Raw genomic sequence first — 15,470 nt, 5'->3', positions numbered from 1 at the left:
AGATAGACCATCTGTTTGTCGTGATTTTACCACAAGTAATGTATAGTTATCTAAAATGCTAGAGCCAAACCCTATTGCTCCCAGTCATAATCACCTAGACTAGATGCTCCGTCGAGTGAATGTGCCCTTCTATGAATGCCTCAGATTGCATTTTTCTTTGCAATATCATTTACCTCCTGGAAGGTCACACCTGGGTGTATGTCAGCAAAAGCAGTGATAGCATCAAAAGGAATACCGAGTGCCAGTGCCGCAACATTACGAGCACTTCTATATATCCTATGGCGTAGGGCTAAATCACCCCAAAGGGCCTGAAAAGTGAAAGTGAGAAATCAGTGTAACTGAACCTCCCAAGCATGCGCCCGTGCCGAATGAATTTTAAGTTGAACTCAACTTAATGGTGGAGCCTTTTCAAGTCTTAGTAGCAGCATGTGTGCATGTCCTTTTGCAGTCCTACTGTATACTTGGAAGTAGTAAACTCCTCCCATGAAGTGGATGTGAGGTCAGGTTAGGCTTAAAAGGCATCGACTCAACCCAGTGGACTGTGGCACGATACCACTATTGGCGTACTGCACGCCAAGCAGTGACGGTTTCATGCGCACTACATGTTCGCAAGGATGCTGGTGTTCTAACTATTAAAGCTTCCCTTGTCTTTAAAGGCCTCCTGAACACAATTTTATTTCTGTGCTTTCCCTGAAAAAATGAAGAAGGGCATAGAAATTTGCCCTGATAGTTGGAGTCAGAGTAATGTACTATTCTAACTCCAAGCCTCGAATTAATGGGGAAGTGTATTTTTGTTAACACACTGTCATCTCAGCCACCAGGAAAAACTTAAATATAAGTTTGTCCATCTACAAGCATGTAATGTGTTCACATATTCAAAACAAGCATTTGCAATGCAATAGGTCTCGCAGTGACGAGAGTTTAAGCTATTGGAGTTCTAAATTACAATGCCTTTTTTAAATGTTTTTAAAAAGAAGACAAAAGTAAAATGCAATGTTATTTGCAATGCTAATAGCTCAAACTCACGTCAATGCGAGACCTACTGCATTGCAAATGCTTGTTTCTTTTTCTTTGAGCACACCATAGGGGCGCATGTTTTTCGCTCTCTCTTTCTCTCGTGGTGCTACCCCCTCACATCCCTGCCCGCCCCTGTACTCAACGGGGTTCTCCCCATCCCTCACAGCTCGTCCTTAAAAGCACAGCAACAAGTATGTTTTTGCAGGGTTTGACTGAAGAGTAGGCTTCTGAATGTTGGTTCCTTTTATCACCTGCATTCCACATGTTTCACGAAAGCCTTGGCCATTGCAAACAAAGCCAGCATTTACAGCCCGGGAACGGGGGCGGTGGAGGGGATGGGGCGGTGGAGGGGATGGGGGCGGAGGCTTGGAGGGGGTTAGGCTGCTGCACTCAGCCAGTGTTTGAGGCAGAAGAGTGACTAGAAAAATGTTTCTTCTCAACCTGTGCCCCAAAATAATAAGACAGCTGTGCACGGATTGCACCTACATGAGTCAAATTGAGCTTGATAAAAAAAAGCAGGCGCTGCCCGGGTGAGGAGCGAAGAAGCCCCTCCCGCCCGCCATCGACGGGTCTTCCGTTGCTAGGCAACGGCCCCACCGGCACCAATCCCAGCGCGGCTCCTCGTCTGACGTCAGAGGAGCTGCGCTCGGGATTTCTCAGGCTCCCAAGGTTCCCGGGCTGCGGCGGTGTTTACGGGGAGCCAAATTTTAATTTCCCTACAATGCCGCTGTGGGAGGCGGCGGTGATTTCAGACAGCGCTCCTTCTGCCACAGAGCTCCACAGTGCCTTCCCATGCGTAAGGGGAGAGGAGCCCGGTGAGTGGGGTTGAGGGTGGGGGTGTACGCGCGTGTGTCTGTTTGAGTGTGTCTGTGCGTGCGTGCGTGTGTCTGTTTAAGGGGGGGTGCGTGTGTGTATGCAGCGTGTGTCTGTTTAAGGGGGGGTGCGTGTGTGTATGCAGTGTGTGTATGTGCGCATGCGTGAGAGTGGCTTCGTTTGTGAATGGGAATACGAGGCACGGCGACGTGCGCGCTCCCGAGGTTAAATCTCGGCCAGGAAAAGCGCGTGGAACTCTGCTGTCCACATTCCCCCTGAGGTAACTACATAAGTTGTCTCGCCCTAGACAGCAAAGCTTCGCTTTGCTTTCGTCTAGGCGAGACCTAAAAAGGTGGTAGAGCATGGTTAGATGTGTAGCTCCAGCACACGGACCCCAGTGCTTTGATCTTCTCAGATGGAGACAAGCCACAAAAACACAGCCTATCTGCTGGGATGTATCGCGTTGTCACCTTGTGGCACCAGCATATATGTAGAGGACGACAGATGCCAATTTCACCCCTAGGTTGAGGCTGAGGTTTCGTGTCCAGAAGGTAGGAGTAATTCTACCCAATAACAACTGAACATCTGACCAGCTTTAGCAAACCTGGTTTAAACAACAGTAAATCCACACCTATACTCTAGTGTCTCTTCTTGTTAGGTCGGGCATCTCCAGAAAAATAGTCTTTAACATTACATGCATGTATGGGCAGATGCTTTCAGCCTGCTATCTTCATCCATTGGTCTGTTTTTGTCATTCACATTTGCTTCGAACACCCAGAAAACCACATACTTAGCATAAAGCATCCTCCAATGTCAATTTCACATGGTGCTGTTATATTGGGCATAAATGTAGTGCCATTTAGGGTGTAACATTTTTTATCAAGACGTTTGCTTTCAGATAAGCGTAATCTTAAGGGTCTGAGGGTTTGCCTCCACGACGCTGCGCTTAATTTCATGTTGTGTGTTTGTGCAGAAGTAAAGCATGTCAAGCAAGACACTAGTAAGATGCATGGAAGTAGCCTACTCTTTCTGAAGTCATATATATTTAAATGTGAAAGAACAAGGTGTGTGCTGCACCATGGACAAAACACTTTCTTACTAACAGCCCCAAGTAGAGGTCACTGAGATACTTATAATTCTTAAATTGAGTTGGAATGTTCAGTGCATCTGTTGCTGGGAGTACATTTCAGTCCTTAATCTCGATAATGGTGTTGATCCATAAGTGCTGGATTGATGACAGATTTTCAAGAGATTCACAGAGCATTTTAAGATGAGTGAATTTGAGTGGGAATAATTCACATAATCCGTGATTATCCTAAAAATATGACATGAATCCAGCTCAGTTGGTCCACGTTGAACAGCCCTGCTCTACCACGCCATGTGCTAGAAAAATGTTCTGCAGAACATAAGTTCTTTCAGTTTCATCTTCTCAGCACGTCAAATCAATTTTTTTTGTAGTTGCAGCTGTATGACCATCAACCGGTTTCTGCATGGGGACTAAGCCCCAGCATGAATGTTATCAAGTTAAAGAGTTTGACACCAAAACTCGACCAGATTTTATGGTGGAGAGACTTGTTCTCTATTTTTCAGGAGCCCTGCCACATAGCAGAAGAAGGGCACAGCAGGCCCCGACTGACTTTGCCAGATCATTTATTCATGGGGGGGGGGGGATTTCTCTGCCTATTCCCAGTTTCACCATTACACAGTGCTGAACTGCTTGCAGTGGTGCACGCAGAATGAGGTCAGCATATGGTAGCGGTCTTGCAGAACAGCCAAGACATAAGAATGAGTCAGGGTGGAGACTTCAGCAGAACCTATCTCAAGGTCACCCCACCCCAAGAGAAGATAAATGACCTCACTGCAGGAATGCATGCAGACTATCAGGAGAGCAAATGCTGCAGCCTAGAATGTGTTGAGTTTAGAGGTTTTCGCTTCTTTTGTTCACAAATCCCAAAATGTGTTCATGATTATACTATCGAACATTTTCCCCAAATGATCTGCTTCTAATGTTGATGTTTTACTGGACAAAATAATTACCACACAGAAACCCCCAGAAAAGAATGAGCTAGCAAGTATGTATAACAAGCACAAGCCAACAGGATGTCATAGTGAGTGAAGCGCTCTGTGCTGACACCTGGCGTGGTCTACATGGCTAAAAGGCCTGCCTTTTTCTGCCCTTTGAGGTCTATACATTGTTTACGACTACACTGCATCATTGTAAGACCTACCTATTACAGTGCTGAGTAACAGCAACAACTGTGCTGGTATAATTTGAAATATAACATAATAAGTGCCATCACAGATGAGAGGAGGTTATATTAAGAAAATGTCTGCTTCTCTCCTAACAAATGGTGTGGTGTTGGCTACATAAAGATGAGAATCAGTTTTGTAGAGCACTCACTCCTACACAAGTCTTTCTGGACTTGCGGTGAGTGAGAAATGTCGAGGATGAGATAAGAAGAGTAAAAATTATACTTAAAAAGCCTCCATGTGACATACTCAAGGTTATGTAAACCAGGGAACCACAGCTCCTCTTATGCCTTGTTCAACAGAGTTCAAGTCAGTACTGGTGAACCACAGGGTCACTGATGCGAGGTTCGACAGAGCTCTAATCAAGACTGGTGGAACACAGGGATGGGTGGTTCAGTGGAGCCCAAATCAATACCAGTGAAACACACATCCACTTATGTGCAGTTCGATAGAACACACGTGATTACCAGTGAAGCACAGGTCCACTGATGCGTGGTTCGACAGAGCTCAAGTCATTTCCATGAAGCCCAGGTCTACTGATGTACGGTTTATTGGACCCCAAATGGTTACAATAAACCACAGGTTCGTTGATGTGTAGTTCGACAAAGCCCAAGTGGATACCAATGAACCACAGGTCCACTGATGGCAATTTGGACAGGTCCTAAGTGATTACCAGTGAATCATTGATTCAATGATGCACGGTTCGACTGAGACCAGGTTGTTACCAGAAAACCACAGATCCACTGATTGTTTAACAGAGCCCAAGTCATATTTAATTCAAAATTAAGTTACTAGTGCAGTGGCATTTTTTTTATTTTGTTGTACATTTAAAATAAATATATAACATTAATTTACAACAGCATTTAACAAAAAGATTTTTACCTTTTCGTTTTTTAAATAGTTTTTTATTTTACTTTTCTATATACTTTACCATATGGAGGTCCGAGCTCTTCTCATAATCACAGTCTTAAGAAATATTTTAGGCTTGTTGACCTACTATGTGGCAGGAGAAATGAGAAGTGCTTCTAGTTCCTGAGGGGTCTGCTGCCACATTGGCAATGCCACCAGATTGGTGGATGTTACATATATGTGAGGGGAGAATCCTTCATTGTTCCCTGATGCAAGGGACATAGCCAAGAAATGATTATACAGGAGTTTTGGTGTCTGTCATAAAACACAGCCGCGGTCGGTAGGAGAGTACCTGCCGGGGCGGTGACGTGGGGAGGGGGAGGGGCAGGGTGGGGGTTAGTCATGTATGGATAATGGAGGTTTGCAGGTAAGTAAACATTTAAATAAATCAAACGAATTTCGTTGCGCGCACTGCATTGCATTTGGGGGTGCAGTGCACGCAACGAAATTCGTTTGATTAATTTATATGTTTACTTACCTACAAACCTCCATTATCCATACATTACTAACCCCCACCCTGCCCTCTCCCCACGTCACCGCCCCGGCAGGTACTCCCCTACCGACCGCAGCTGGTAAAACAGCCTCCCTCTGCACACAGAGAGGCTGTAGCAATGCTTTAAAACATCATGGATACAAAAACACTATCGTTCTCTAGCCCTTCCCATACAATTAGTTAACTTGGCAAAACACACCACTCTCACTAGGCGCAACACGTTGCTCATCTCCAGTGAGCATTGCCTTGTTTAGATGCCTAGGGCCAATTGTCTGTTGGCAGCAGGTGTTGGAAAAAGAAACTTATTCGGTACTAGTCAAAATAAGTAATTTACTTGGCAGAGTACACTTTTCACATCAACCTCTTATGTCAGATTGTTCTTACCATGCAGGAGCATTATTCAGACAGACCCACCAGGCAAAACCCGTCTACCCCATCATTAAACAAAAAGATCACCATTGTTGTTACACTGCTCACTAGCCATGTTGAGTTATATCCTGGTCCTGCTTGCCTTGCTTAACTGAGTTGGCTGTTCTGCAGTTGCATGTGGTACAAGTGCTCCACAATTGTTGGCAGCTGGTGGTTGTAGCTTGGAGTGAAAGGATGCCAGGACTTAGTGGGGAGTGTTTTGCACATACCTGCCTGAGCTTGTGTCCTGTGACTAAGAAGATTAGAACAGCACATTTTCCATCTCTACATGAGTACTCGTTATTCCATATACCAAATTATGGCTATTATTCTTTGCGTATGTTAAAATGTTAGGGTTCTTGCCCATCTCTACTTTGTGGAATACCTGGCTTCTACTATGGTGTTCTTGTTAGGAAGACTTGTGGGTTTAAGCCAAGCATGCTCTGCCTCGCAAACCTGCTTGCATTGAATGCCTCTGTCCATGTGTGGGTAGCAGCCTGCTGCTCAGGGCAAATATATGTGAATAATGTGGGAACTCAGCGTATAGCTGGTGCTGCTGCTCGTGAGTGACATATGCACATCCAGAAAAGAATGAATGATGTTGTTTAATGCAGAAATTGATGGCAACTCTGTTTTGGAATAAGAGTTGGGCACCAACGAAGAACTTGTGCCAACTTGTCTGGGATATTTGGCAATTCCAATGTCTTTGGGGAAGGCTTTCCAGCTCAGCTAAGGGTGGTTTCTCATAGTCTCACTATGCAGATGTTCTGGGCACTTGTAAGCATCAGGTTTCTGGTCAATTCGATTGACTCCTGTAACCTTCTTGGTGTGGGAACAGTAGGAATAGATGCCATCATCTGGCCCTGCATTCTTTACCTTTCTCCAACACATTGACTGACTGGCTCCTTCAAGAAGGTCAGGTACTGTGCTAGGTTTTTTCTTACTTTTATTTATAATCTTTAGCCATTGGGATGATTGATTGATGGATTATTGACCTTTAGCAGTCTGTGATTGGAGGTGTAAAACACCTCCCTCAGTTCAAAGGTAGTGTGAGGTGCATCAGTCTGTGTCGAGTGATAGTTGGGAGTTTGGCACGTTCTCTTTCAAGCGAGAAGTATATTCTGTCATTTGGACTGTTAAATGTAATTTTGCTTCATTCTGTCTCAAAGGTCTAGGGAGATCCTTTATTTTGTCAGGAATGTTCATTCGGAGTTCCCTCTGTGCTCTCTAAGTAGAAGATTGAGATATTTGTGTTTTCTTCTCCCAGAGTTCTGTTTCAGGATGGCTCTTTCCTACTTGGGTAGAATGTTGCCGCATCTTGATGGTATTGGTTTACCATGCTTACAAGGCATGCTGTGTAAGGGTAAGTTGCATGAGTGAATGGGAGAGTTAATGAATTCTGCATGCTGTGCCTAGCCACATGTTTTTTGACTGCAGAAATCCTCAAATCTAATCATTTCATGCAGCTCCGAAGGATGCTACACATGTTCTTTACTTTGGCAACATTGATGGGCGGTAGGAGGTATCTGGTTGTATTTGTGCAGTAAATGCAGATGAAGGTTTTTTTTCTTGGTATCAAGGACATGGAGTTGTTGGTGTGTCTGGCTGTTACTCACCTGGTTTGTAGGATCCAAAGAGTTTACTTCTCTCTCCAGGGTGTGCTGTTCAGTTAAATCTCCAAGCTATGTTATGGGGTGTTATTTGAATTTGTAGGGCAGGTGATAACCTCAGGGTAACCTAGTACAAGTCTGAAGGGTTGCATTGTTTGGAAAAGCCTGGAGAAGACAGATGATTAAAACAGCCACTTTTTGAGTTTTTCTGAAAACAAGTAGGAAGCTGGCAGATCAAATGGGGACAGGAAGTTTGTTCCAGGCATCAGGGGCAATCTAGGAGCATTCTCCGGCTCTGCTGCAGACGATATGAAGGGTCTAAGCAAGAGAGAGAGAAGCTCACCGGAGGAGTCTGGTCTGAATGTGAAATCGAATTCTGTTGCTGGGATATGGTGGCCTAAGTTGTGGAGTGACTTATAGGTGTGAGAGGAGTATAAAAATGAGAGCACTTGTGGATATGGAGCTAGTGGAAAGTGCGCTGGTGGTTGGATACAGAGGTACCATGGGGAAGGTTCTGCACCAGTCTGGCAGCCGCATTCTGAACCACCTGCAGCTTATTAAGAAGGTAGGCAGAGATGACTACGTAAATAACATTACTGTAATCTAACCTGCTAGTAATGAGGGCTTGCGTAACTGCTTTCCTCATGGCCATTGGAAGCCATTTGAAATTTTTCTAAGTATCTTGGATGATCAAACCGGTGGTAGTAGTGCTCACTTTGAGACTGTGGGTTCAGGTGGAGCCCACTGTCACTTATTTTTGGGGACTGGCTCTTATGTTTGGGGACTGGCACTTATTTTTTAGCAACAAACTTTGAACCAGAGTAAGAGTGAAAAAAACACAAAAGGAGAAAGAAGAATTAAGAGAAAGAAGGGAAAACCGTATTAAGGGGAGAAAGGAGCGATGAAACAACTCCTTACAAATGAAATAATGGTGTAGGGTGGTGGATTAAAGAGGCATGAGATGAAATCAAGACTACGCATCCTTGGTATTCAGCATGCCGACTATCTGTGTCGCTGGCCGCGGACTTCTGGGCAAAACGTTACGCACCAGCACTTATTTTACAAAAATTGTGCACTGGGTAGCAGAGACCAAGTGGTCTGGTCTGCTCTTGAAACTGGCGGTCTAAAATGATTACCAAGATTTTCGCAGATTGTAATAACTCGGATTGTGCTGACTCTGTGCCCAAATCTGTTGGCTGCCAGGCTTCAGATCAGAGTGTTGTGTTTTTCCCAAACAGTACTATCTCTGTTTTGTCGCCGTCACGTTTTAAGCATTTGAAGATCATCTACTTGGGAACCACGGAAACATAGAGGTTGAAGTTGGCTTTGGCGTTGTCTGTGTTTCCGATAGGAATAGGATCAACTAAGTGGCATCATCCTCGGATATCTCATTGCAGCTGAAATATAAAATATTTGCTATAAGAGGGGCTGTGTATATGTTAAATAAAGTGGGTCTGGGTGAATGAGAGCCCTGTGGAACGTCACACGTAATTGTGAGAGAATTAGAGTGAAAAGCTAGGCTGAAGATGGATTGTGACTGATGAAATAAAAAGATTGAAACCACTGGCGAGCTTTCAGGCAGACTCCCGGTTGTGGAAGTGCCCAAAGAGAATGAATAGAACAGATTAACAAACGCCTTCAAGAGGTTCAATAGAACCAGGACAGCTGCAGCTCAGTGATCAGTGATGCAGCTAATGTCATCTGTAGGAGCAATAAAGGGCGGTTTCATGCTGTGCTCAAACCGAAAGCCCGACTGCAATGAATCATAAAGTTGATGGGTCCGTATGTTACTTGTGAGTTTCAAATTAACCAGTTTCTCAATAACTTTGGTAGGGATGGAGGAAAGAGAGACAGGCTTGAAATTAGTTACAAATTTGGAATCAGCCAATTGTTTCTTGAGGAGGGGCAGGTCTTGGGCATGTTTCCATTGAGTTATGTAGGAGGCAGATAATAGCGAGTGATTATTTGGGGTGCTGAGAGCAGGGCTTAAAGGTTCTAGACTAACCATGAACATGTACTGAGGGCAAGGGATCGTGGGTGGAGCTAGATGTGATGGAGAGCATGGATCTAGTTGCTTATCCAATGTTTGTCGATGAGAGGAATGGCATGGATGCCCCGAGGTAGTAGTGGATGGAAGGCTGATGTAATCTAACAAGTCTAATAAGGGTTGTGGTTTAAAGTTAGCATAAATATGTTAGATTTTGTGATAGAAGAAATTGGGTCGATACAGAGGTGGCAAGAAGAATCAATGGTTCAGGAGTTTGTTTGTGGCTGACAGTACTCCTTCACAATGATGAAGAATTATTTCATAGAGTTACAGCTTTCCTGAGTGCAGGAGAACAGGGGCATTTGTTTAGTTTCATGCAAGTGAGTATGAAAATTGTGTAAGGCGGGATTTGTAAGTGATTCTATCTAGACCGGATCAGGTGCATCTCCAGCGGCGCTCTCTAGATGCTTACAGTGGTTCTCCAACAGCCTTAGGTCCTCTGTATACCAGATGGCATGTAGGATTCTTCATGAATAAGGTGCTTATTAAGGGGGTAAAGGCATTGGCAGTATTGGTGAGCCATGTGTTGAAATTTGCTGGTGGTTGTGACTATATCGGTCACCAAGTGAGGGTGGTGTTTAGAGAGCTCAGATTCCCAGTTTTCTTTTTGTAATTTCTTTCCAAGAGCGAGCCTTGAGCCTGGGAGGGGCAGTTGGTAGATCAGTAGAGAAGTGAAAAGCAATCAGATGATGATTTTACCTGGTTTGAGGGAGGAGTTGTGTCTGTATCTAAATGTGGATGAGGTTTGTGAAAATGGGATCAAGCACATGGCCTGCCAGATGGGTACATCCTTTACTCTACTCTACGACAGGCCTAAGGCTTTCAGGTCATCCATGCAGTTGCAGGAGTAGCTATTAGTGGTGTCTTATAGATGGTCGACTAGTGTAATGAAGTGTTGCATTGAGTGCAAAATGGGAAATAAGCTCCGTTCATTTGGGCTGAAGGTTTTTTTTCTAGCCTGGGAAGGCGACGAGAATACCTCCCATATAAGATCGGTTAGGACCTCTATTTCTAAAAAAAAAAATAGGATTTCTAGCCAATCTTTTGCATCCTTAGTCACAATGATGCAGTTGATGAGGAGCAGTAAATTAAGGTTACCCAGTCTCCGGGCTGTGAGCTCTATTTTGCTTTAAAATATTGAAACCTGGTAAGATAGTGGTGGCAGAGACAGGTCCAGTGATGGGATTGAGCCATGTTTCATCGAAAAACCTGTCAGGAACCAGAGTACAGATAATGTCCCAAATCTGTCTGGCATGTTTCGCGAGGGAGCGGCCGTTGTTATAAACGTGGTTGAGGTTGGCCAAACTGAAACTTCCTTAGGGGTTAGGAATATAGCATTGCGGGTAGCAATGTGGTTAACCCCTTTATGAGGGTCGGTTTGTAGGGCCTTCATTGCAGGAAAGTTGGTCAGGTCGCAGCTGAAGCGGCAGTGGAGGCAGCAGAAGGCGCCATGCTCTGTGGAAGGAAAGACCATGAAGTATTTGTAAAAGGAGGGGTCGGCGTTGAGTTTGCACAAGGTAGCCATGGTGTAACAGAGTCTGACCTGTGGCTAGAGCATGGGAGATTCAAGGATTTGGGCGTTAGGCGCAGGCAGTGTGCTGATAGGTGCAGAAGGGATTGCCTTTGGCACACCAACAGCGAAAATAAGTTAAAAACCAAACTAAATGGGGTGAGAGGACCAAGTAACCCTTAGCCAGAGGGCTGAGGCTCCAATAATAAATAAGGCAGCAGTGAAGGAGGACCAGGTAAGTCAAGGCAATGCTCTACAATGCCAATAGAGCAATGTGTTACTTGAGGATTGTGAATCCAGAGTTTCTGTTTGCCTGTGGGAGTCAGGAAGGGTCTTGCCACCCCCTGTGTGACCCCAGATTCACCTGAGATGAACCCCTTCTAATTAAAATGTTTAACGCTAAACCTTTCCGGTACTCCCAGTCCAGGCTGTTACAAAGTTTATTGTTGTGTCAAACTGTTGTTCTTCAGCTGCAAATTAACCTGAAGGCAATAAGTACTTGAATGAAGACACGAAGGGGCCCCAGTGTCTGCTATGTGAAAGGGCTTTAACAGCACAGATAAACTCTTGACCTTATCTGTGGCCCTTTCATAGCCTACCCCCATAGTTAGGGTCACTGCCTGGGTAAATAAAATTGCAGTTACATGCACGACTGCTCTGCGGGATCCACGGAGAAAGTGAGAACTGCTGATTCAACCTGCCAGGAAAGTGTTTACTTCCAAATAGGCACATAAGTGAAACGACGACAAAATAAACCGCAGACCGGTCGTTTCCTGACAACCACCTGCTCACACTTGGTTCGGCAGGCTCACATCTTCCCCTGCTTGGTAGGAAGGTGCTAAAGACTGCTTAACCTCTCCAGTCTAATATTCTCCAAACTCAGTTTAACACCTAAGATGGCCGTCCTGTGAGTGCACATCCTAACTCTTTTTTTGTGTTTCTCTTTTGTTACATTTCAAGGTATGTCCCGGGTGCCAACAAGCGGGAGCCTCTATCAGCTGTTGTCACAAAAGCTGTGCGCAGACATATCACTTCACATGTGCCATTGACGCAGGTAAGGAGCGCATGGACGTTGATTCACCAAAATCCCAGTGGGAGCGGAAATGACAGCCTATACTCTTTGACCTTAATGATGTCACAGGAAGTTGCATCCTATGACCTTTGACCCTGATTCGTCCCAAGACGTGATGGCACACGACCCTAATCCTGTTGACTTGACAATAATTAACATTGCTGAAGTTATATAATAATTGCACAATTAATATTTTTTAATCTTCTAGGCTCTGAAAAAACACTCCCTTTATATTCAAATCCGTTCATGGTGTGCATAGCTAATCAAACCTGACAGTCCCCATGAGTTCACCCAATTATGTTTTTAAAATGCCCTATGGGTGCCTCCTTATGTAAAAAAAATTACCTCCATTGCTAGGACCAGCATTTTGCTATTGTGGACCCTTTTGCCCAAACATTACATACAATATGCCAGTGCCAGAATTTTCCTAATACTGCTTCTCTTGCGCTATGGATGTCCCTCGTGTCAAAGGTTATGTCTAATATGTCGTGGACTACATTTTGTCATGGATGGCCCCATGACATTGCCACAGTTGTCATCCCATTTGTCAAGAATTTCCTCCATGTTAAGTGCCATCACCAGCAATTTGCCACTGGTGCTACCTATGCCAAGGATTTCCCTCTAATAGGCCAGCGCAAGCATTTTTTCATGGTTGACCGTGCCAAAATGTACCTACATTGTGCCAACACTAGCATTTTGCCAAGGGTATCCCATATGCAAGTATTGTCTCCAGTATGCCAGTGCCAACATTTTGCCACGGGTGCTTCTGTATGCCAAGAAGTATGCCAGGTCCAACAGCGGATTTGCAAGCATAACACAGGACTCTTACATTCACTTATTCAATCTCATTCACTCATTAGCATTCAGTTGCAGTAATTATTTTTCACATAGTGTCTTGCACTCTAACTCTGAATCGCTCATTCGCAGTCTCTCTGACTGACTTCTACTTACTCGTTTTGACACATACACACCCACGATCTCACATGCAAAACATACATGCTCAAACATGTACACACACTCTCACACAAACTCACTCTCCCCCACATGCATGCACACAACATTCATTTAAATCCATTTTATTTTTCTTACCTCAGAAGCCAGTGAAGGTACAGATCTTGCTACTCCACTTTTTATTGCACTAATAACTATTATTCACTATTTATGTCATAAAAATCACCAGAAAACAACGTTGGAGCCTGCCTCTGATGATGCAAGACACCCTTGTGTTCTTGGCACTGATTGTGCCATCTCTGAGGCCAGATGTCACATATATAAGGGTCATCCATTGGATGCTGTTAATTTTAGGTAGGGCACAGGCTGAAGGCGCTTATCTCCAGTATCACGTCCAAAACGTGGGGGGGCGATCACATGGGCTGCTTGTGATATTTGCCTTTATCAAGGCATGCTTCTGTAAATAGCACAAATGCTAGAGTAAATAGCATTCCTCTCCCATGCATTATGCACAGAAGGCGAGATGTTGGCAGATCAGGTTTTGGCTGTTCCTGGGCGATTTAAAATTGTGAAATTAATCCGGCAGGATTCCCTGGATGTGCTAGTGTGGGGACTGACATGCATTAATACCTTACAGGGTGATGTTAACCTATACCCCTAGCACTGTAAAAATGAGGAACGTACAGGAAAGGCAATATCCCTTTTGTAAAGCAGATTTGGACCATGCTGAGCCGGGTTTATTCTTCTGGCCTGCTTATGGTTGACTGTTTTGATGTCGTACAGCAAACAGGACTCTTGTATAGGGTTACAGCTCAGAAATTGTTCAGGCGTTTGTGACTTAGAAAGCGCCTCTGTCAGAATTCCACCCTACTGTTTGTTGAGTGGTTATAGACCCCTCATACATTAGAACATTATTCTTAACTATTTGACTTCTGTGGACCCCCCCCCCCCCCACTGAATCACTGTTGGAAGCCGGGAACTCCAGACAACGGAATTTCAATGATTTGAACCTCAAAATAATACACACAAATACAAAAACAAATATAGTTCATGTACACAGATTACGAAAAAAATCATTTAGTTCACAAGCAAGAAAATACAAAGAACAATAATGGTAATTTAATGGAAAGGTTGGATATCTTCAGACTTTGATTTTGTTTTTAAAAGATGAATACATATGCTAGACTGTAGCATATCACTTTTTATTTTTTTACTTCTTAAGCATGCTCTCATTTTGTTGGCATATACCAGTGATTTAGTTGATATCACCAGTCAGCCATACTAAATTCTGTTGGCTGTGCTTGTCCCGATCCACCAAGTCAAGCTAAGTATACCAACTTAATTTTTAGCTCCCAATTCAATTTCCTTTACATTTACAGAGCATTTATCTTTATCTCTCTCTTTGCACAAGAGGAAAAGAATCTGAGATCTGAAAAGTAGGACATCTATTGGTGCCACATTGATTAATTTATGCAAAATACACTTCTTTGTTTCCTGATTGGGGTTGTAGGAGATGAACACTAGAGCTGATTAGGTAGTGCCTTCTATAGTCCTAGACCCAGAGCCACAAACGAGCTTCATCTATACATTTTGCCTGACCTCTGGAGACTTTAGACGAAAGTGGCGATAATGATAACTAGGTTATGGATATGTCTCCTGTACCGTAACACAAGGCCCCGTTTGTAAAAGGCTTTGTTCGTCATACAGACAATTTGAAGTTCACTTATTACATACTACATTGTATACTGGTCTCCGTGCTGCTTCATCGTGCCTGCTGGTGTGCGATCTGATTTAAGGGGAGTCTCCCAGACACAAGCTGTTCTCGTTAGTTTGCAATACTACCAGTGCAATCACTGTCCTGAGCCTTTGTGAGAAGTTTAGGTAAGGATGCAACATCCCTGCGGAAAATTGGAGAAAACTCTGCCTTAACATTACAGACTATCTGGGAATTTTTAAGATACCTAAACGTAAAACTAAAATCCCATTTTTTCAAAATCCCATTTTTTCAAGCAAGTGTTGTGCATTAACATTTACAAACATCTCTTAACTTCAAGTCTTGAAGTCAGAATTTGGTTTAATGACCCACTAACAAAACCTTTGCTTTTTATGGTTTACTGTAAGTATGTTAATTTGTGTTCAAATGTTGATTTGGCAGTTTCTTATCTTTTCTGTCCTAAAGACCATAGGAGTAGCAAGGTTAAGCATAATTGGAGTTTCATCAACAAATTATGTGCCAGCAGGTGAAAGACTTGAGTAAAAAACAAAGTCCACAACTAGGAAGAGTGGTGAAGGGCAGAGGGTGCTTCAAAGTTCATAATACGTAGTAGATATGGTTTTAGTAACCATAAACTCTGCCGTATGAATGGTTGAACCGCACGTCCTTTCTCTGT

General features: G+C 43.8%; 1 protein-coding gene across 3 annotated transcripts in view; it reads left to right on the top strand.

Annotated features, from left to right (window-relative positions):
• Positions 1–15,470, top strand: part of RAI1 (retinoic acid induced 1) — a 576,051-nt gene that overhangs the window by 546,493 nt on the left and 14,088 nt on the right. For all 3 annotated transcript variants that reach the window (XM_078665206.1, XM_078665208.1, XM_078665207.1), the window contains one exon: positions 12,018–12,111. In XM_078665206.1, coding sequence (XP_078521332.1) covers positions 12,018–12,111 — 94 coding nt within the window. The remainder of the gene's footprint in view (positions 1–12,017; positions 12,112–15,470) is intronic.

Source organism: Lissotriton helveticus, chromosome 10, assembly GCF_964261635.1.
Source record: "Lissotriton helveticus chromosome 10, aLisHel1.1, whole genome shotgun sequence".
NCBI lineage: Eukaryota > Metazoa > Chordata > Amphibia > Caudata > Salamandridae > Lissotriton > Lissotriton helveticus.
Note: the sequence above shows the minus strand (reverse complement) of the source record. Positions and strands in the feature narration are given on the sequence as shown.